This window comes from Triturus cristatus, chromosome 6, assembly GCF_964204655.1.
Source record: "Triturus cristatus chromosome 6, aTriCri1.1, whole genome shotgun sequence".
Lineage (NCBI taxonomy): Eukaryota > Metazoa > Chordata > Amphibia > Caudata > Salamandridae > Triturus > Triturus cristatus.
In genome coordinates, this window is record NC_140589.1 from 910,664,471 (window position 1) to 910,685,947 (window position 21,477).

The 21,477-nt window shown below is 43.7% G+C and overlaps 1 protein-coding gene across 3 annotated transcripts in view; it reads left to right on the forward strand.

The window, feature by feature from the left end:
- MED23 (mediator complex subunit 23) overlaps positions 1-21,477 on the forward strand; it is a 467,463-nt gene that overhangs the window by 35,946 nt on the left and 410,040 nt on the right. For all 3 annotated transcript variants that reach the window (XM_085611580.1, XM_085611579.1, XM_085611581.1), the window contains exons 2-6: positions 9,949-9,980; positions 10,090-10,177; positions 10,588-10,712; positions 12,374-12,485; positions 21,369-21,467. In XM_085611580.1, coding sequence (XP_085467706.1) covers positions 9,949-9,980; positions 10,090-10,177; positions 10,588-10,712; positions 12,374-12,485; positions 21,369-21,467 — 456 coding nt within the window. The remainder of the gene's footprint in view (positions 1-9,948; positions 9,981-10,089; positions 10,178-10,587; positions 10,713-12,373; positions 12,486-21,368; positions 21,468-21,477) is intronic.

Genomic DNA, 21,477 nt, shown 5'->3' on the forward strand with positions numbered 1-21,477 from the left:
AACCCCCTCAGGCTCCCAGGCATCACCTGAGTGGCAGACAAGGCTGCTCAGACCAATCCTACCGCTGCTCTGTTGCTAGAGAGCAACGTCTGGGTTGGGTGGGGAGCCTGTGCCTGTAGACTCATTTGCTTCCGGGATGAGAGGGGCAGGAGGACCAAGGCTGTCGGCAGCTGAAGCAGAGCGGAGTGGCAGGTAAGTGATTTTTATTTTTATTATTTCCCAACCTCTCCATACCCCTCTGTCCCTGCCGCCCAGCCGGTTTTCATTGGCAGCCGCCACCACTGGAGAGCTCTCGACGTGAGCTGATTTTGAGGGTTCAGCATTGCACTTAAAGACTGCATTTCATGAGCATAACCACCCTTCCCCTCCCCCCCCCCCCCCCCACTAGGATACGTTGTTACGTTGTTAATATGTTATGGACTATTCATTGTTACTGTTGACCAGAAGCAGTGCAACCACTGAAATTTTAATCCCTACCACCCCCATGGTTTATCTTTAAGATCCATATTTAAAGTCCGCCCATCTCTACACACCCACCAGCTCCACCTCACATAAAAGCTCTCTGTGTTCCACGATTCCTCCCTCCATTCTCCCTTAGGTCTCACCCTAGTTTCTTTGAGTATTGACCAGGTCCCGGTGAGCCAGCGCTCCATTTTGGAGGGCCCCCGGCAGCCTTTTGGTCGTCCTCAAGATGGCGGCCAGTTTTTAACACACAATCAGCAATAATTAAGAAATTTCCCGAGATTAACTTGCCATGAAAGAAGGGGTTAATTGCTAACTCTGGGCTACACTGTAATGAATGAAGGACTTAATTGCTATACTGTCAGAAAGAAAGACTTAATTGCTAACTCAGGCTACACTGTAATGATAGGACTCTGCGTTCTTCAACCAAGTAAAACAGACAAAGGTCTCTCTGAATGGTAGACAGCAAAGGAGGCATTAACAGTACAGTCAGCATAACCATTGGTGGCTATCTTGCAATGGTTTTTGTTCCTGCTGTATCCTATGAAATTCTGCTCTTCCTGCTAGATGGTGCCTGTGTCCTGCATCAACACTAGAGCTCCATGAGTTACGAACCAAAAATAACAGACAATCCTCATGCAACCTACACCGTTCATTTTTTATTTCTTTAATCATAATGACAGATTGGAGTCGCTAACCTGCTCTTCACCTCATGAAGCTGTTTATACCTTTATCTGCACTCAAGCAATATCACTGTGCACATCCCCACCATGGCACTAACTAATGGTTTCTCTAGGGCTAACCTGTTATCGCAAGTAGGGCGGAACGCTTCCAAGATCATCTACCCTCCAAATCTTTCTACGAAAGCTGCAAAAAGTTTCAAATATAATCTACTCGGAAGGTTCCCTGAAACACTAGTATCTGACACCTATTTCTACAAGTCTAAGGGGATAGTGATTAATGACCTTATCTTCTTCAGCAACAGAAGAGCACAATGGAGAAATGTCTTAACCTCAATGTTTCGTTCTAATCCAATGAAGAAAACTCCTCATGGTTTCTGGGTAATCTTAATACCCTCACCAAATCTCAATGCAGAGCTTACCATATCCCTATATAACAACAAAATCATCCTCATTCAAGCATCTGACAGAAACCTCACTCAGTTTGACAATGTCTCTAAGAGGATTATAAATACCCTGGATAATATTGCGAAGGTTAGACCTCCTAATAAAAGCCCTCCCACAGATATGATGCAGCCTGTCACATCGTCCAACTATTCTGCAGCAATTGCCGCTCCCCCTTCTCAAAAGACCTCGATCACTCAACCCTCTAAAAACTACGAGTTTAACAATGATGAAGATCCTAGATCTACTTTACCCAACATTATCTGTCGGAACACCAATTTAGGGGATTTCCAAGCCCCCTTTACTTTCATGAGTCTTAATAACATAGCGCCCCTGCCTGAAGTTGGTACATCGAATAATAGGGGATATTGCAGCTCTAACAACTTCCTGACACCGACTCCTGCCTTGCCCCCATGTAGTTCGCACCCCACCCAATGTACCCCCTGTATCCGCTTCCTCTCAACCCAGCTATCAGACAGTGACAGCTAACAGGTTAATTCTCCCTACCCGTCACCCACGCTCCTCCCCCAGTACACCTTCCCTGAGCCCGCAATTGCACGGTCGCATTTCCGCTTGCCTTGTCGCCCATGGAGTCTCCCAATAACCCCCACTCCCCCCACCACTGTCGGTGAGGGGGCGGCTTCAACTTTCAACCCTTAGTCAGACCTCCATTGATGGTAAGTTGGCTGACCTCAAGCAGGATCTCCAACTAGTTAAAGATAGCCTGCAGAACCTATTACTCTTTTCAGTGAAGATGGAAAAAAGTTTGTTGATTAACTCAATTCCTAATTGACCCAGCACCCTTGCTACAGACAAACATTGCATGAAAATACCTGCGTCTAGGAAAAAATCAGCTAATTTTTCTCGGGAAAACTCGACCCTATCTTAATCACAACTCTAGACCCAATAGGTCCACCAACCATCTGTCCGAGTATGTCATCCACTCCCTTCTTATGTCGTACCATGGCCCTTGCAGTATCTCGCAACCCTCGGCACACACCTATACCTTCCAACCCGTTTAGAGAAACCACTGTCAAGCACAGATTCATGAACAAGAACAACCTAGTCCATGTACCCATATCACTCCTGGAAATGGTGGAAACTAAATCACACATCAAATCGATGCTACTTAATTGCAGATCAGCAGTCAAACACGCTGCTGATATTGCTGACCTTATTCTTACACATGACCTAGACATCATGATATTAACAGAAACATGGCTCAACGACTCCTCCTCACCAATTCTGGACATTTTAGTGCCTCCCAAATATGACATCATCAGACTGGATAGACCAGTTAAAATGGGTGGCGGTATTGCATACATGTATCGCTCCAGTCTCAGTCCGAGACTCTTACAAACGGTCCGATGTCCTCTCACGAACACCTGAGTGTTGAAATCTGTAACAACAAGAAGATTGTCTTTTTGCTATACACGATCTACCATCCTCCTGGAGACAATCTTATCTTCATCAAACAAATGATGCAAATCATAGCCTCTAACTCAGACATACCCGTTAACCATATCTTCCTTGGGGATTTCAGTGTGCACTGGAACGATATAACTGATCGCTCACTGTGTACCTTCAAGGCTTTCCTCGCAGACCTTAACCTCACCCAGGTTTGCAATCCACCCACAACAAGGGTTCCACCGTCGATTTAATCATAGCCAAGGATAAACTGATACAATTCAATTCATAAAGCTTTATTCGGAGCTTAACGCAAAGTCCATAAAAGCACATGCATACAAACATCAAAAAAACAAACTCAAAATAACCAATTATCACAAATACAGATCAAATACAAGTTTAAAAAACCGTTAAAATATCATACTGTTCCTAACTTTGACAGCTTGTAGGAGAAAGGTTGCAGTGAAAAAACAGACATCAGGATTTAGGTTAAAAAACATCTTCATAGAATCATGGACATTACGTGTTCCATACTTTAAAAAAAATAGGTTTTAGGAAGACTGAACGAAGGTTACCATAAAATTTACAAAACAGTAAGAAGTGCATAGTGCTTTATGCAGATTAGTGATCACATAGGCAAGGGCCAATCGGATATTTTTTAATAATGGGGAAAGCCACCAAATGGTGCACAATCCCCAGCCTTAATCTGGTTAATACAAAGCGGTGGGATACTCTGTTAACGTAACTCAGGTATGGTTGGTAGCCAACAGTCTCACTAAACATTCCATAGACCAAACCTGTGGAAGAATGGCCGCCCAACATCTCCCGCTGCTCAGATTTATGGCTCATAAAGATGAGCTTCATCTCACCCTTTGACAGACTAGAAGCAGCGTGCATATCCTTTCTAATATCAAATCCATAGATCTCTGAGAAGCTATTGACAACAAATTTAATCCAGGGAATCTTCATATGATCATCTGTTAGAAAACAGTCACTAATGATAGCTCTATTTAACGAGGTCTCTTCCTTGGACCAAATGGCGCGCCATAACATTAGAGGTCTTAAAGTAATTTGGTCTGAAAGATATTGTAACCCAAGCTCTCTATGCGCCAATTCGTTAGAGGCGGATATAGGTAGGCACAAAAGTCTCTTTAGAAAAAGATTTTCCTCCACTTGGAGACTTCGGGCCGAATAATGGTCCCAAACTCCAGCACCATAAAGAGCAATCGAAAGACATCTCATTTGATAAATTGTTAACATGTCTTTAATCCGTTTATCCCCAATTTTACTGGCAAACTTGAACACCCCGTTGGCACATTTGGCCATCTTGGCCCGGACATAAGTAATCTCACTAGGCCAGCAGCCATTCTTAGTAAAATTAATGCCAAGATAGTTAAAGGAATTCACCGTTTGCACCTTATGCCCATCAATGAAATAGGAATTGGGTTTTTTTGAGCCCAAACCGCATTCCAAGATGTGGGTTTTAGATTTATTAATCAATAGTTTCCTATCCTGGATGAACATAGAAAACGTATCCATCAGACGTTGTAGGCCAATAGGAGTCCTAGATAAAATCACGGCATCGTCTGCATAAAGTAAAACCGGGACCTTAAAATCATTAATATTCGGGGCATCTGCTACCACTGTTTTTAGGACTGAATCAACTTCATTTATAAAAAGGGTAAAGAGAAGGGGTGCAAGAACACACCCTTGTCTTATACCGCGCCCTATCTTAAACTTGGGAGTACGCTCCCCCCCCCCCCCCCCCCCGGTCCATAGCGAACACTGGTGCTAAGGTTGGAATATAGTCGTGCCAGGAAATAATGATACCCTCGGGTGCCCCCAGATCCAATAATTTGGCCCATTATATACTATAGTCCACCATATCGAAGGCACTGCTCAAATCTGCAAAGCAGAGATAGAGAGAGCCTTTCTTGGCCCTCGTATACTTCCCGATTAGGAGGTCGAGGTTGAGACATTGCTCGACAGTCCCTCGACCCTTCCTAAAACCATATTGGCAGTTGGCCAAGATATTGTTAGAATCGGCCCACTCTTCCAACCTGACCAGAAGCACCCTGCTCATGATTTTTACAGAGGAATCGAGAAGGGAGATTGGTCGATAATTCTTCGCATCACCCCTGTCTCCCTTCTTAAAAATCGGAATAATAATGGATTCCTCCCAAGTAGGTGGGACTCCATTACATACTGCCGCATTAAAAACTTTTGTCAACAATGGGCCCCACAACTCCGGGGCTAATTTATTCAGGTCAATAGGCACCCCGTCGGGACCCTGGGCCTTCCCGCCGTTACTTAAGGTAATACTTCCCTGTACTTCGGCTATAGAGATATTCAGAGGTATGATAGGCCAATCATCTTCCTGCCCACCCCTCTGTCTTTCTGAATCAAAGATCTCTGAAAAGTGGGAAACCCAGTTCTCCTCACTTACATTAGCCGTCAATTCAGGCATCTTGTCATCCTTTAGGAACGGACAATTAACCGTATCCCAAAATAAAGAGGAATCTGAAGTAGCTGCTGCCAGATCAAGTTTATCCCAGGCCTCTTGCCTTAATTCAGCCTTCCTGTTCTTAACTGCAACCTGGTAGGTGGCTCTCAGGTCTCTAACCATACTGTTATCTCTTGGCTTAGCTCGCAGAGCGTCTTTAAGCCCCTTCAGTGCAGTAGTACTAGCATGGTCAAACCACCCCTTTTGTTTAGATACCTTAGCCTTTCCATGTTTCGTAAATTTGTTATCTATAAAATGATTAATTTTTATAAAATTATGCACAACTTGATCAGTAACCACCTTACTTTCTAAAATGGTAGAAATTTCTACCAAACAACTTGCGACAATGGAGTTTGACACAAGCTCCGCTTTATCCCCTTTCCATCTAATTCTGGTTCCATTAGGTCGATGCGGTTCAATATTGACAATGGTACACATGTTAGAACCCTGCTCCGCCTTCCAGAAAAAAGTCTCAATGGCGATACAGTTGTGGTCGCTAAGCGCATTACCACGACCACCGGAGTCAAACACCAAGGACTAAGACTGAAGGATATGCAAATAAAATCAATTAAAGTATTTGCATTCCTTCCCCTAAAAGTAGGGATTATATCTCCACAATCATTTTTTGCATTAACCAAGATTTCCAGATCATAGGTGGTCAGGATTTTATTCAGAGCTTCTCCATAATTATTATGTGGGAAATGGGGAACTTCAACTCCTAAACTATCGTTATAGCCACATACCCTTTGAGAGGAAAGTGGACAGACCGCAATATTAAAATCTCCCACCCAAATATAATCAAAAACAATATCATACTCCATTAGAATATCAGCCAAGTCAGTCTCTAGTGCTAACACAACCTGATGCCTAGTGTTATCAAAAACATTGTTATAAAAATTTATTAAAGGAACGTTTCTCCCATGCTCCTGATAAAGCCATAAGATCTGGGAATGGACCCCAACCAATATATGTTTTTTTACTACAATGGGAACATCCACTGAAATCAAAACCAGGAGCCCTCCCTTTGCCCTACCCGAAGGGGATGCCACAGCTGGTAAATGGTAGGAAATGTACCCATTGTAATTAATTTGATCCATACACCAGGTCTCTTGAAAGCAAATAATATTAAAAGCGTTGATAAACTCCAACCAACCCAAACAGGCATCCTTAGAGGAAATACCTGCTACATTCCAACTGCCGATTGAGCATACCCGGGGGTTAGAGTTTTTAATCTGCATTGGACTCAAAGAAATTGGGCCACAATGACTGTGCGAGACACTAATCAGTGGAGAATGTCCACCCCTATCGTCAAAGCCCAGCCTCACACCTTCGCAGCATCTGTTATCCTTAATAATATCAACAGGACTACTGGTAACTCCTAGTCCCACGGGGTCAACAACCCCCAAATTGACATCACCTCCCAAACCTTCAAAAGAAACATCTTCATCCCTTATATTCACCTGGTCGGTGCCCAGTCAATCATTAGAATCCAGACCACTCAGAGACTGGAATCTATTGGATGTTGCAACATTAAAGGAAGTATACAGGTTTAAATCTCTTGTCCCCACCCTCTCATGATCAGTATTAGTCTGGTTATACAAATGCCTGTAAAAATAACCAAGGGGACGGAGATGAATCCCTTGACCACGGTAGGGGAGGGAAGTACCTTTTCTCAGAACGGTGGAGGCAAGATAGGGGTTTCTAAAATTGACAACTATACAGTCGCCAACACAATTCTTACGCGAGCTACCAATCCAATTGATTCTTCTGGTACTTATGATTTAGTCAGCTAGGGCTACTGGGAAACCACACTTGGTAACAACCTACTCCCTCCAACCCCTAACATGACCAATTTAGACTACCTCACTGAACGCTATACACACACCATGACTAATATACTCGACACGGTTGCTCCGAAGCAACTCAAGAGGATTCCGGTCAAACAGTCCAAACCATGGTTCAGTAGCTCCCTCAATGAGGCGCGTCACAAATTAAGGCTCTCGGAAAAATTATGGAAAAACTCTGTAACTAACCACAAACAGTTGAGGAGAGCAAGAAGTGCTTACAATAAATATACCCGCAGCATAAAGCCGAGCACTTTAGATCTCAACTAGACAATGCTATAAACAGGCCTAAAAAGCTATTCAAAATCATAAAACAACAAGCTAACCACCCACCCGACCTTCAATCTCCTCCCAAGATCTCTCTCCCCAGTAAAGAGGTCTTCTCCGAACATTTTATCAAAGTCTAGAAAGATTGAACTAGGACTCCAACATGCATCACATAATCGGTTTCATCGGGTTCAGTCCTTTACATCGACCTGCCTATCCTCAGAGAGTGCTCTGCCCTACAGTGGCATAGGCCTTACTCCCAAAAAATAAGGCATCATGGAACAATTTCAGACAGCCTGACGATGCCGAGCATCGAAGAATCATAATGTCACTAAAACTATCTAATAATTTCCTTGATCCCTTGCCAGCCAAATTCTTCAAAGATTTTACATCTGCCATCCTCCCTCCCTGGTCCGTGATTATCCACAAATTGCTCGTACAGGGTAGGATTCCTGATTGCCTGTGGGCAGGACAAGTCACTCCCATTCCAAAAAAAGCCCAATGTGGACTTATCTGATCCCAACAATTTCCGCCCAATTTCCAACATCTTGACTTTAGCTAAACTTCTTGAGAAACGCGTACACCTACAACTCTGCAATCACATCGAAGAGTTTCAGCTGCTTGAACAATACCAATCTGGTTTCAGAGCGGGACATAGTACTGAAACGGCTCTAACCCACATTGTTGATGGCGCCTTGAGTCTACTTGACTAAAATGTGCCATGTCTACTTATCCTTTTTGATCTATCCTCCGCGTTTGACACGGTCCAACACGAAAACCTGATTGATATTCTGGATAAAAGGATGGAGTTATTGGCCCGGTCTTAAATTGGTTTAACTCATTCCTACAGAACAGAACGCATTGAATAAAAGTGAATCGTTCCTTTGCTAAGAGTACACCAGTTTCAATTGGAGTGCTTCAAGGTTCCACACTCTCTCCAACACTCATCAACTTGTTCATGGAACCCCTTACAGAAATCCTGAAACATTCAAACATACAGTACCACATGTACACGGATGATACGCAACTTTATATGAAAATTGCCTCTCTGGAAGACATCAAAACGCTTAACTATGTTCTTCTGATAAATCAACAATGGCTAACTCACAATCACCTTTTGCTTATACTCTCAAGACCGAATTCCTCCTGATCGCCCTTCCCACCCACTCCATACCCATTCAAGACTGGCTCAAACATCTTGCGGCCCTCAACTGCAATCCTAATGTGGTGGATTCTACTAGATCCTTAGGCATCATGCTAGACAAACACCTCAATATGCAAGAACATATCAGCACAACAACTAGGGAACCAACTACCATCTCAACACTCTTAGGACAATCAAGCTGTTCCTACCTCCTGTGGACCTGCAACTTGCAGTCCAGTCTCTAGTGATCTCCTGTGTGGAATACGGAATAGTGACCTAGGCTGGGCTGCCCAAAGCTACTCTGACCCCCCCTAAGGGCCACTCTGAACTCTGCCACCAGACTTGTCGCGGGCGTTTGTAAACATGATTACATCACACCTGACTTAATTCAGCTAAACTGGCTATCGCTCGATGGTCAGATTAGGTTCAAGATTGGTTGCCTGACGCACAAAGGAACCCTTCGACCTCCTCTTTCAAAATACAAGTCAAAGAACTTCTCTTGAATAACCAGCTGCAACCATCGTCCCGAAGTCAATACAACTAATCTTTTTATACCCTAGAGAAAACATTGCTATCTCCTTTGTTCGAGACATTTTCGGGATGCAACTTATGTTCTCGCTACATGTTCCTCATGTTTGTTTTCGCTCTTATTGTATTGTGGTTGGTTCGCTACAGATGTTTAGGATGTTTACTTGCTTAGTGACTAATCGTATCCTTTTTTTTTCTTTATCGATGTACAGTGCTCTGATACCCTTTTGGGTCATATTCACGCTTTATAAAACTTTTCAAATAAATAAATATATCAACGTCTGGTTTCGAAGTACTATATATGCCATTGCAGTGTAGTGAGACGCATGTCTAAAATGCATTTATTGAGCTATACCCACGTAGCAACAATCACAGTGCAACCTACCTGTAATTATGCTATACAGCCGCTTACAGAAAGTATCCTAATTGTAACTTGTAATGTTTAAAATAATAACCTGCCAATAAAACTTGTTGGGGAAAAAAGAGCTGCAAGATTTGTATTTTGTAATTGTGAGATATGTTTGTGTGTGCTCAGGATTCAGTGCTTTCTACTTGCTGGCATTGTCTCGGTTTTTGAGCTACTGATTTGTCTCACATGATCCCTGAATCTGTCTCTTATTATTAAGTGCAACTTTTAAGATACAACTGTCTTTTTTTTTTTTTGTTTAGAAAACTGAAATTATAGAGGAAGCCTTTCCGGGGTGAGTTTGCTTTTTACTCCAAGAACTATTATTTGTATTTCGAAAGCATTCCCTGTCTCAGAGCATTTTGCATATGACTTTTTTTCTTCTTCTTCCTTTTTTCTAATAGCATGTTTATGGATACACCAGATGATGAGAGAACCAAATTGATTAGCTGCTTGGGTGCTTTCCGTCAGTTTTGGAGTAGTCTTTCCCAGGTACCAATGCTTGTAATATTTCTTACTTTCTGGACCCACGAAATGAGCACCTAAGCAATTGACTAAGTAGTTGAGAGGGAGTTTGTGCATGTCTTAGACTCTGAATATCTAATGAGGTAATATGATGAGTTTGAGCTATTATCGTCTACAGCAGTTGGGCTACAAACAGCTCTCAGTTGTCTTGTATGTTTCTGGTGTGCTAGTTTAAGCATCCATTCCAATGTCATGCCTTTTATAATTCAAATGAGTGTCTGTTAGTGATTACTTTAGGCATCCTAGAGCCTCCAACCAAAGTGATCTCAAAGTTATTAAGTGACTTATCCAAGAAAAGCCACTCAATTAGTTGTATTGTTATATGCTTGTTTTTTCTGGTCACTGTTGTTGAAATAAATACCCTTGCTCTTTTCTAGGATTCTCATGAACAGTGTGTCCAGTGGATTGTGAGATTCATACATGGCCAGCACAGCCCTAAAAGGATCTCCTTCCTCTATGACTGCTTGGCGATGGCTGTTGAGACAGGCCTTTTGCCACCAAGGTATTGTTTATTTCTCATTTACATAGGTAACCATCCCAGTGCCTATAATATTTCCATTGCGTTTTTTGGTAGTGTTTGATGTATGTTTACGGTTCTACCTTTATTCATACCGTGTAAGGTATGAGTGAAAGAACATCAGTTCCCATTTTTTCTGTATGTGGGATAAAATTAAGTTGGAAAATGGCTAGCACACAGCATCAGGCGTTAAATTGACTTTAGACTGCACGTAACGTAATCTCTCGTGCATTCGTAGTCAGCAGATCTTACTGCTTTGCAACATTTACAGCATAGCAACTGGTAACTTGGAACTGCTAAACGCTAAGGTTTTGGGGAACTGTGTGAAGTGATGACTATATGGATGCTAAGTGGATTATCAGTTTCCTGAAACCGCTCAATGTTTTGTCTCGATTCATGCTACATTTTATAAAGGATACCGTTGAAATTGTTACTCCTTTGAGCATGAAGTGAAATTAACAATTCGATGGATTAGTTTGGGGCGTGGTAGGGAGTCTGCAGCCTCATGTAAATGCCCTATATGCTGTCTTGCAGTGATGTCCATTCAGTTCCACTCTCTGTCTGGAGACGGGGGAAGGTTTAGTTGAATGGCGCATCCTGTGGGATCCTGAGTGTGGTGGGGGGGGCCACATATCGCTAATGAATTTCTTCATTAACATGTTTATGAATAATTAAGGAGTCTAGTGACAAAGTGTTTTGGAGCATACCATATTTAAAACCCAACCTCTTGCCATTACCACTACCTTTAAATGCTAAAGTAGGAAATCCATATTCAGTGGCATCAGAACGCTTCCCTCGGATCTGGGAAGAATTGTGTTTGCAGAATATTTAACAGATCCACTGTTTGCTTAACTACAGCTCACATCTCAGTTTGACAGATTAGGATTCAAAGGCATTCACGCAGGTGGTCAAATCTGTTTGGGTCTACTAGTGATCTGCAATGCCACATAAAGAATATTTTCGTTATGGCTGCCCTAAATGTCCACTGATCCAGCCTGAGTGTGAGACAAATGAATGCGTTTACATACTTCCCTGGAGCTTGGACTGGCATGTATGAGCTGAGATGCATATTCATGCGAGTGAAATGGAGACAGAGGGAGACTGAGATTCCCTTTATAATGGAGGGCCGTGGAAAGTGACTTGCAGAGTTCAGGGAAGGTTGTAAATACATTTGGGTCGAAGATCTGTTCCGTGATGTAGGGCGAAGGCATCTGCAAAAAAGCAAATCCTAAATCTCTCCCATAGTGTGATGCTGTCATTAAAGTGGGAATTTTCACTCAGTTGCTCATTTCGATTGTATTAGAGCAGACCTATCATTACATCTTAAAGGTTCACTTGCATTACATTTAAATCCCTTTTTATTATAAAATGTCTGTTTTACCAGTTAGTACAGTACTGTATCACACAGGAAAACACATTGTAAACCCAAGTTTCACAGTGATTGTAAGAGGAAGTTGTTGCGACTCAAAGATTAGCAAATGACTGCTGTTTGAAACACAACAATCACCCTCTGGTTTTAATAGAACTGTTTGACACACTACAAGGGACGTGTTATTAATTGAAATAGTGCATCACTCGAGAAGCAGCTGCATTTTCTTTTTACTGTTATGAAAAAATAAAGTGCATTTTGTTTTATTTTTTTCTAGAATGGTTTGTGAAGCTCTCATAAATTCGGACACCTTGGAATGGGAAAGAACACAGCTTTGGGCACTAACATTCATGCTTGTCCGTAAAATAATCGGTGGTGTGGACTACAAGGTAGGAGCCGGATTGCAAGCATGGCTGTTCATTTTAATTTGTAGTCAATAACTGCAGAAACATTTAGGCTCTGCTTCAAAAGACACAGGATCTTGCTGCAGCGTTCAGTGTGTCTGAAAATATACAGTGGATAGCCAAGGAGTGTACAATGTATTCTTCTATACCACACATGAGTTTGTTTGAAATCTGTTTTTAGCGTTAATTGTTTCTTGATGACTGTAGAAAAATAACTAACAGAAATTCCCCACAGCCACTCGGACTGTGCTTCCTAATTAGTTTTGCTAGGTTTCCTTCGCATTGTACCAAATTTACATCAACCTCTTTGAATCAATAACAACCGATCATTGCCCTTTCCAAACAACTAATCGGAGATTTCTACTAGTTGTTCTGTCATGTTTTTGGGCTGCGTTGGTTTACCTTCCAACAAAATGAATGACCACCCCAAAATCCTATAACATTACAGTGTAGAACCTTACAGAAAAAAGTATTGGAAGAAACCTACCAGATCCCAAATGAGCCAGACTGCATGACCCACACCACTACCAATTCATCTTGCATTCAGGCCCTGAATTTAGTGGTTAAAGTGTCTTCAGGCTCTCTCTGGACAAGTGTTTGTGTCTAGTGTTGCAAGTAAAAGGCTATCTGCAGTCGCCATCACAATCAATTTTCACAGATTCAACTTCCATTGGCTAGGCACTGTCCTGACCTTAGTAGGAGCTGACCACTTCTGTCTAGCTTGGCACCAGGCTCCACAGCGCACATGTCCTCCTAGCACACCTGTCTTGTTGTGGATTCCCCAGCATTAAGGAATGACTTATGAGGAAGGTAGAGTGGCCGATACAAGCTGCAGTTTATTTCTGCTCTCACAAAGCAATATGACCTTCTTTGTGCAGCAGGGAAGGTCACCCAGGGCTCTCTAATCCTGCAGGTATGGATGCTGGAGTAGGGGGAGTGAAACCAACAAACCTGGTTGGGAATGAGTGCAAGATATTTGGGCTGATAGCACATAGCATTACACATGCCCATGAGGTAGGCTTGTATACTATCACATGTAGCTTTTCCACAGGTAATATTAGTATCCGAGGGCCTTATTTATCTTGATTGCAAGAGTGCTTTTACTGGTGCATTTTTGAATTTGGCCTTACTTGAGGTACCGTTCATGTGCATTTTGTTAACTTCCTGACTTGTGGATATTGTGTTTATTGTATAAATCATACCTTCTGTTTTATTTCAAAAAAGCCATTTGCATCTCAAGATTCTTCATTTCAGCCCATGCATTCTTATTAAAATATTTAAACCGTTGCATATCTCATTGCTTTATATAATGAGCGAAAGTCCATTTCTGATGAGAAGGAATACAGTTCTCTTCACAGTATGTTATGGGGAACAGTGGTCCAAGATCCCCATGTGTATGTTTGAGCTATAGAGTGTAAGACCAGGCATCCTCAAAATGGGCTCAAAAGGTTGATTGCGACTGAGGTAAAAGTGGAATTTCTCATGGTGCGTAACTCTATGTGTTACTCCAGTGCTTGGAGTCTGGTGGGCAGTGGTACCAGAGGTGAAATCAGTTTAATGTGTAGCCTGCAATGCGTTTTATCCTATAAAGGGAATTTTAAACCTGTCTTCGTGTCCATATACTGCTCTGTGGCCCCTGAAGCAATGAAAATGGTAACCTCTCGTCCTCTAACAACTCATCAAACAAAATGACAAACTTACATGTACCATCAAGGTCTGTAATTTGTTGATAATGGCTTGATTCTTTCTGGGTTGTCTGTGCTTGGCATTGTCCCTTCTCAAAACCACACTTTTGTCTCAGACTTGGCTATACATGTTTTAACAAAGTGCCTTTATGTACAGCTTCATATGTATATATGGCAGCACTTGATCTATTCTTATTAATGGGTACTTTACATTCCCTTTTACGTGGGCTGTATTTTATTTACTGTTGTGGTTTGGTTTGGTTTTCTCTTTACGTTTACATACTTGGAAGAAACCTGTGATCTCTACTTCTTCCCTTATTATCTGAATACCAACCAATACACTTTGCTTGAGGATATTAGCCAAAGCATTTTTTTTGTCATCATGTAATCAAAGAAGCCTTAAATTGTCACACCTTCTGACCATTTCTAAAATGTGTTAAATAGGCAAAGATAATCTTTTCAAGTTTAGGTCCATTAGCTCGATTGAGGTACAGATGTCCTATCGAAAACCAATTAAACTGCGCTTAGAAGGAATCCCATTCATAGAAAATAGGAGTGCTCTACCATACTTTGAAGCTATGTCACAGGCCAGTTAAAGAATCACAAATCCAAATCTGCATGGATAGCTATAACTGATGAATTTCGGTGGTTTTTAGAGTTTGAAGACTTGCGTGGTTACCTAACATTTCACCTAACTATAACGTTACTTTGCCCTGGGGGGCAGGGTGCGTTTGTCCCACCAGTCTTACTCCTTTAAGAGACCACACCAGGACATCAAGAAACTGGTTTTTATGACTTCTGGTGCACTTTTAAATGATTTGTTATTGTGAACGGGCTTCATTCAAGAACAACATCAAGGAAGGAGAGGTGTGGGGACGCTGATTGGGCAAGCAAGGTAAAGGTGGTACGTAGGTGGTGAAATAGAGTGTGTAAACCGGGAGACACCAGTGTTCCCATGGAGGCAGCATACACCAAATAGATCCACATTTCACTCTCCACTTACCACCGCATCACTCCTTCTCCGCATTGTACACTTTTTTAGTTTCTTCATAAACACATATATTGGTTTCCCTTCTATTCACTCCTCAATCTCACCAGATACCAAAAGAAGGCAAAATCCCCAAATGCGCCAACTCATGCCTTATTGCCTGGAGGTCTTTTCATCATGTCAACATCGCTGACTTACTAAGCACAGGATATTCCATTTCTGTTTCTGCAAGACTGCGCTCTGCTCCACTCTACTCTGCAAGACTGCACTCTGCGCCACTCACTCTGCAAGACTACCTTCTCGGCCACTGAAAATGCCACTCTGCTCTGCACCAATGCAAGCTACGCCACTCTGTACCATTGTGGTCTATGTCACTACACCCTATGCCACTCTGTTCTACTCTGCGCAACTGCACTCTACGAGACTGAACTCATCAGCACTCTACACTGCACCTACTGCACTCTACACCACTGTGTGCTGCGCCACTCTACACCATTGCGCTCTGTCACTGATCTCTATGCCACTCTATTCTACTCTGCACCACTGCACTCTACTCAGCACCACTCAACTCTACACCACCCTACTGCACTCTACGCCACTACACTTTGCGTCACTCTAATCTATTCTGCACCACTGTACTCAACGTCTCTGCATTCTATGCCACTTTACACCTCTGTACTCTGTGCTGCACCATTCCACTGTACCATGAACCACTTCACTCTGTGCCACTTCACTCTACTCTGAAACGATCTTCTCTACACCACTGCACTGTACTGTGTACACCACTCTACGCCACTGCACTCTAAACCAATCTACTCTGTACTCCACTGTCTCTCTTCTCCACTCTACAAACTGTCACTCTACAACACTATGCCACTCTACAATGCTCTACTCACCTCCCTGTGTGCCACTCCACTTTGCTTCACTCTATTCTATGACACCCTACTCCACTCTGCGCCACTCAACTCTTTACTACTCCACTGTATGCCGCGCTACTTGACTCTGCGCCGCTTGACTCTGCGCCGCTTGACTCTGCGCCGCTTGACTCTGCGCCGCTTGACTCTGCGCCGCTTGACTCTGCGCCGCTTGACTCTGCTCCGCTTGACTCTGCGCCGCTTGACTCTGCGCCGCTTGACTCTGCGCCGCTTGACTCTGCGCCGCTTGACTCTGCGCCGCTTGACTCTGCGCCGCTTGACTCTGCGCCGCTTGACTCTGCGCCGCTTGACTCTGCGCCGCTTGACTCTGCGCCGCTTGACTCTGCGCCGCTTGACTCTTGCGCCGACTCTGCGCCACTTGACTCTGCGCCGCTGCACTCTACAGCACTCTACTCTACAGCACTCTACTCTACAACACTCTACTCTACAGCGCTCTACTCTACAACGCTCTACTCTACAACGCTCTACTCTACAACGCTCTACTCTACAACGCTCTACTCCACAACGCTCTACTCCACAACGCTCTACTCCACAACGCTCTACTCCACAACGCTCTACTCCACAACGCTCTACTCCACAACGCTCTACTCCACAACGCTCTACTCCACAACGCTCTACTCCACAACGCTCTACTCCACAACGCTCTACTCCACAACGCTCTACTCCACAACGCTCTACTCCACAACGCTCTACTCCACAACGCTCTACTCCACAACGCTCTACTCCACAACACTCTACTCCACAACACTCTACTCCACAACACTCTACTCCACAACACTCTACTCCACAACACTCTACTCCACAACACTCTACTCCACAACACTCTACTCCACAACACTCTACTCCACAACACTCTACTCCACAACACTCTACTCCACAACACTCTACTCCACAACACTCTACTCCACAACACTCTACTCCACAACACTCTACTCCACAACACTCTACTCCACAACACTCTACTCCACAACACTCTACTCCACAACACTCTACTCCACAACACTCTACTCCACAACACTCTACTCCACAACACTCTACTCCACAACACTCTACTCCACAACACTCTACTCCACAACACTCTACTCCACAACACTCTACTCCACAACACTCTACTCCACAACACTCTACTCCACAACACTCTACTCCACAACACTCTACTCCACAACACTCTACTCCACAACACTCTACTCCACAACACTCTACTCCACAACACTCTACTCCACAACACTCTACTCCACAACACTCTACTCCACAACACTCTACTCCACAACACTCTACTCCACAACACTCTACTCCACAACACTCTACTCCACAACACTCTACTCCACAACACTCTACTCCACAACACTCTACTCCACAACACTCTACTCCACAACACTCTACTCCACAACACTCTACTCCACAACACTCTACTCCACAACACTCTACTCCACAACACTCTACTCCACAACACTCTACTCCACAACACTCTACTCCACAACACTCTACTCCACAACACTCTACTCCACAACACTCTACTCCACAACACTCTACTCCACAACACTCTACTCCACAACACTCTACTCCACAACACTCTACTCCACAACACTCTACTCCACAACACTCTACTCCACAACACTCTACTCCACAACACTCTACTCCACAACACTCTACTCCACAACACTCTACTCCACAACACTCTACTCCACAACACTCTACTCCACAACACTCTACTCCACAACACTCTACTCCACAACACTCTACTCCACAACACTCTACTCCACAACACTCTACTCCACAACACTCTACTCCACAACACTCTACTCCACAACACTCTACTCCACAACACTCTACTCCACAACACTCTACTCCACAACACTCTACTCCACAACACTCTACTCCACAACACTCTACTCCACAACACTCTACTCCACAACACTCTACTCCACAACACTCTACTCCACAACACTCTACTCCACAACACTCTACTCCACAACACTCTACTCCACAACACTCTACTCCACAACACTCTACTCCACAACACTCTACTCCACAACACTCTACTCCACAACACTCTACTCCACAACACTCTACTCCACAACACTCTACTCCACAACACTCTACTCCACAACACTCTACTCCACAACACTCTACTCCACAACACTCTACTCCACAACACTCTACTCCACAACACTCTACTCCACAACACTCTACTCCACAACACTCTACTCCACAACACTCTACTCCACAACACTCTACTCCACAACACTCTACTCCACAACACTCTACTCCACAACACTCTACTCCACAACACTCTACTCCACAACACTCTACTCCACAACACTCTACTCCACAACACTCTACTCCACAACACTCTACTCCACAACACTCTACTCCACAACACTCTACTCCACAACACTCTACTCCACAACACTCTACTCCACAACACTCTACTCCACAACACTCTACTCCACAACACTCTACTCCACAACACTCTACTCCACAACACTCTACTCCACAACACTCTACTCCACAACACTCTACTCCACAACACTCTACTCCACAACACTCTACTCCACAACACTCTACTCCACAACACTCTACTCCACAACACTCTACTCCACAACACTCTACTCCACAACACTCTACTCCACAACACTCTACTCCACAACACTCTACTCCACAACACTCTACTCCACAACACTCTACTCCACAACACTCTACTCCACAACACTCTACTCCACAACACTCTACTCCACAACACTCTACTCCACAACACTCTACTCCACAACACTCTACTCCACAACACTCTACTCCACAACACTCTACTCCACAACACTCTACTCCACAACACTCTACTCCACAACACTCTACTCCACAACACTCTACTCCACAACACTCTACTCCACAACACTCTACTCCACAACACTCTACTCCACAACACTCTACTCCACAACACTCTACTCCACAACACTCTACTCCACAACACTCTACTCCACAACACTCTACTCCACAACACTCTACTCCACAACACTCTACTCCACAACACTCTACTCCACAACACTCTACTCCACAACACTCTACTCCACAACACTCTACTCCACAACACTCTACTCCACAACACTCTACTCCACAACACTCTACTCCACAACACTCTACTCCACAACACTCTACTCCACAACACTCTACTCCACAACACTCTACTCCACAACACTCTACTCCACAACACTCTACTCCACAACACTCTACTCCACAACACTCTACTCCACAACACTCTACTCCACAACACTCTACTCCACAACACTCTACTCCACAACACTCTACTCCACAACACTCTACTCCACAACACTCTACTCCACAACACTCTACTCCACAACACTCTACTCCACAACACTCTACTCCACAACACTCTACTCCACAACACTCTACTCCACAACACTCTACTCCACAACACTCTACTCCACAACACTCTACTCCACAACACTCTACTCCACAACACTCTACTCCACAACACTCTACTCCACAACACTCTACTCCACAACACTCTACTCCACAACACTCTACTCCACAACACTCTACTCCACAACACTCTACTCCACAACACTCTACTCCACAACACTCTACTCCACAACACTCTACTCCACAACACTCTACTCCACAACACTCTACTCCACAACACTCTACTCCACAACACTCTACTCCACAACACTCTACTCCACAACACTCTACTCCACAACACTCTACTCCACAACACTCTACTCCACAACACTCTACTCCACAACACTCTGCTATTCCACTCTCCTACACTACTCCACTCGATGCCACTAAAATCTACGACTATCTACTCTAGGCCACTATTCTCAACAACACTCTACTCCAGTCTGCACAACACCCTCTATTGCACTCCTTCCTGCTGTGCACCAGCCCACAACACTAATTGACTCTACTCCCTTCCACTCTACGACACTCTACACCACTCCATAGCACTCCATTCCACTCTGACACTCCTTGCCACTTTCCTTTACCCCACTAATTTTTTGCCATGCTGAACAGCAGCCACGCTGGGGTGCAACATCGCTAAAACATATTGACAAAGTCAATAGTTCTTGCATAGGCAAGACCTATTTGCTTTGCCAATGCTGGTTTTCTTCTTGGGCTTGTTTTGCTCCCGGTGGCCAGGTTCAGTGTGACAGTCTGATTATCAGATTCAGATTTCCTGTCCACCGCTTAGTTTCTCAGGACCTGCGTCAATCACTGTTGATTGCCCTTTTGTGTGGGAAGGCCTTTGATCCCTCGGCTGGGGGGCACAGTGATTAGCTTTGCCTGATGTGGGGGGGGGGGGAGGGGGAGAGGACAAAGTCCTGAAATCTGATTCTGAGCTGGAGAAATATGTAAAATCCTGAAGTTCCATAAGATATTGGGAACTGCAAATGCAAGCTTCGCGTGCATGTTTTACTTCAGTTTGATACCTTGCAGGACCCCATAGGCCTAAGTAGAGCAAAATTGTACTTTAGGGCAGATTTCACCTAGCCCAGTGCCTCACACCCTAACTGCGCAGCAGTGACTTGATCTTAAAAGTTGGACACTTGCTGTTAGCATGCTCAGTCCAATTACTGTGAATTTACGGCGAGTGAGTCTCTGGTAGCGAGACTAACTCACAGTTAAAGGTCTAAAAACCATGTACTCAAAAGCAAAAAATTCTGGTGGACTAAATGGTTGGAATACATTGGCAATACCCACTGTGCCCATGTTACTTTCCTTCACACTTGTATCAGCAAGATGACTTCTTTGTGCACTCAGTATACAACGGGAGGGGGGGCAACTTCTCTAGTTGTGGTGGTATTTATACATCTAAAAGTACATATGTCGGTTTGGGCTAAATGTTGCACTCTGAACTTTAAAAGTCAGCAGGCCATCAGAGAGACTTACTGGCTCCGTTTAGGTCTGTTTGTATTTGGAGGGTAACCTCTGTGCACAGTTGTGGATGCCGTGACTCACACACATGCAGGAGCATGGCTAATTTGAGAGAAATGCCGAGGTCTTGTGACGCTGCAGGTACTTAATGTGCTACATATTTTTGAACATTCTGTCCATTAATTGTTCTTTTATATGATTTTTGAAGGGCATGTGGATTCACTGAATGGCCACTTCAGCACTTTAACGCATCTATTTCTTTAAGTTTTCATTACTTGACTGCCTGGACGTATTGCTTAGGAAGGATCAAAGAAGGATCTAGTTGACAATACATTCATATTCATAATGTTTATTTTTGTTTCTTCAGGGTGTGCGAGATCTACTGAAAGTAATTCTGGAGAAAATCCACACCATTCCCAACACAGTGAGCTCTGCAGTGGTACAGCAGCTCCTTGAAGCAAGAGAGGTAATAATTA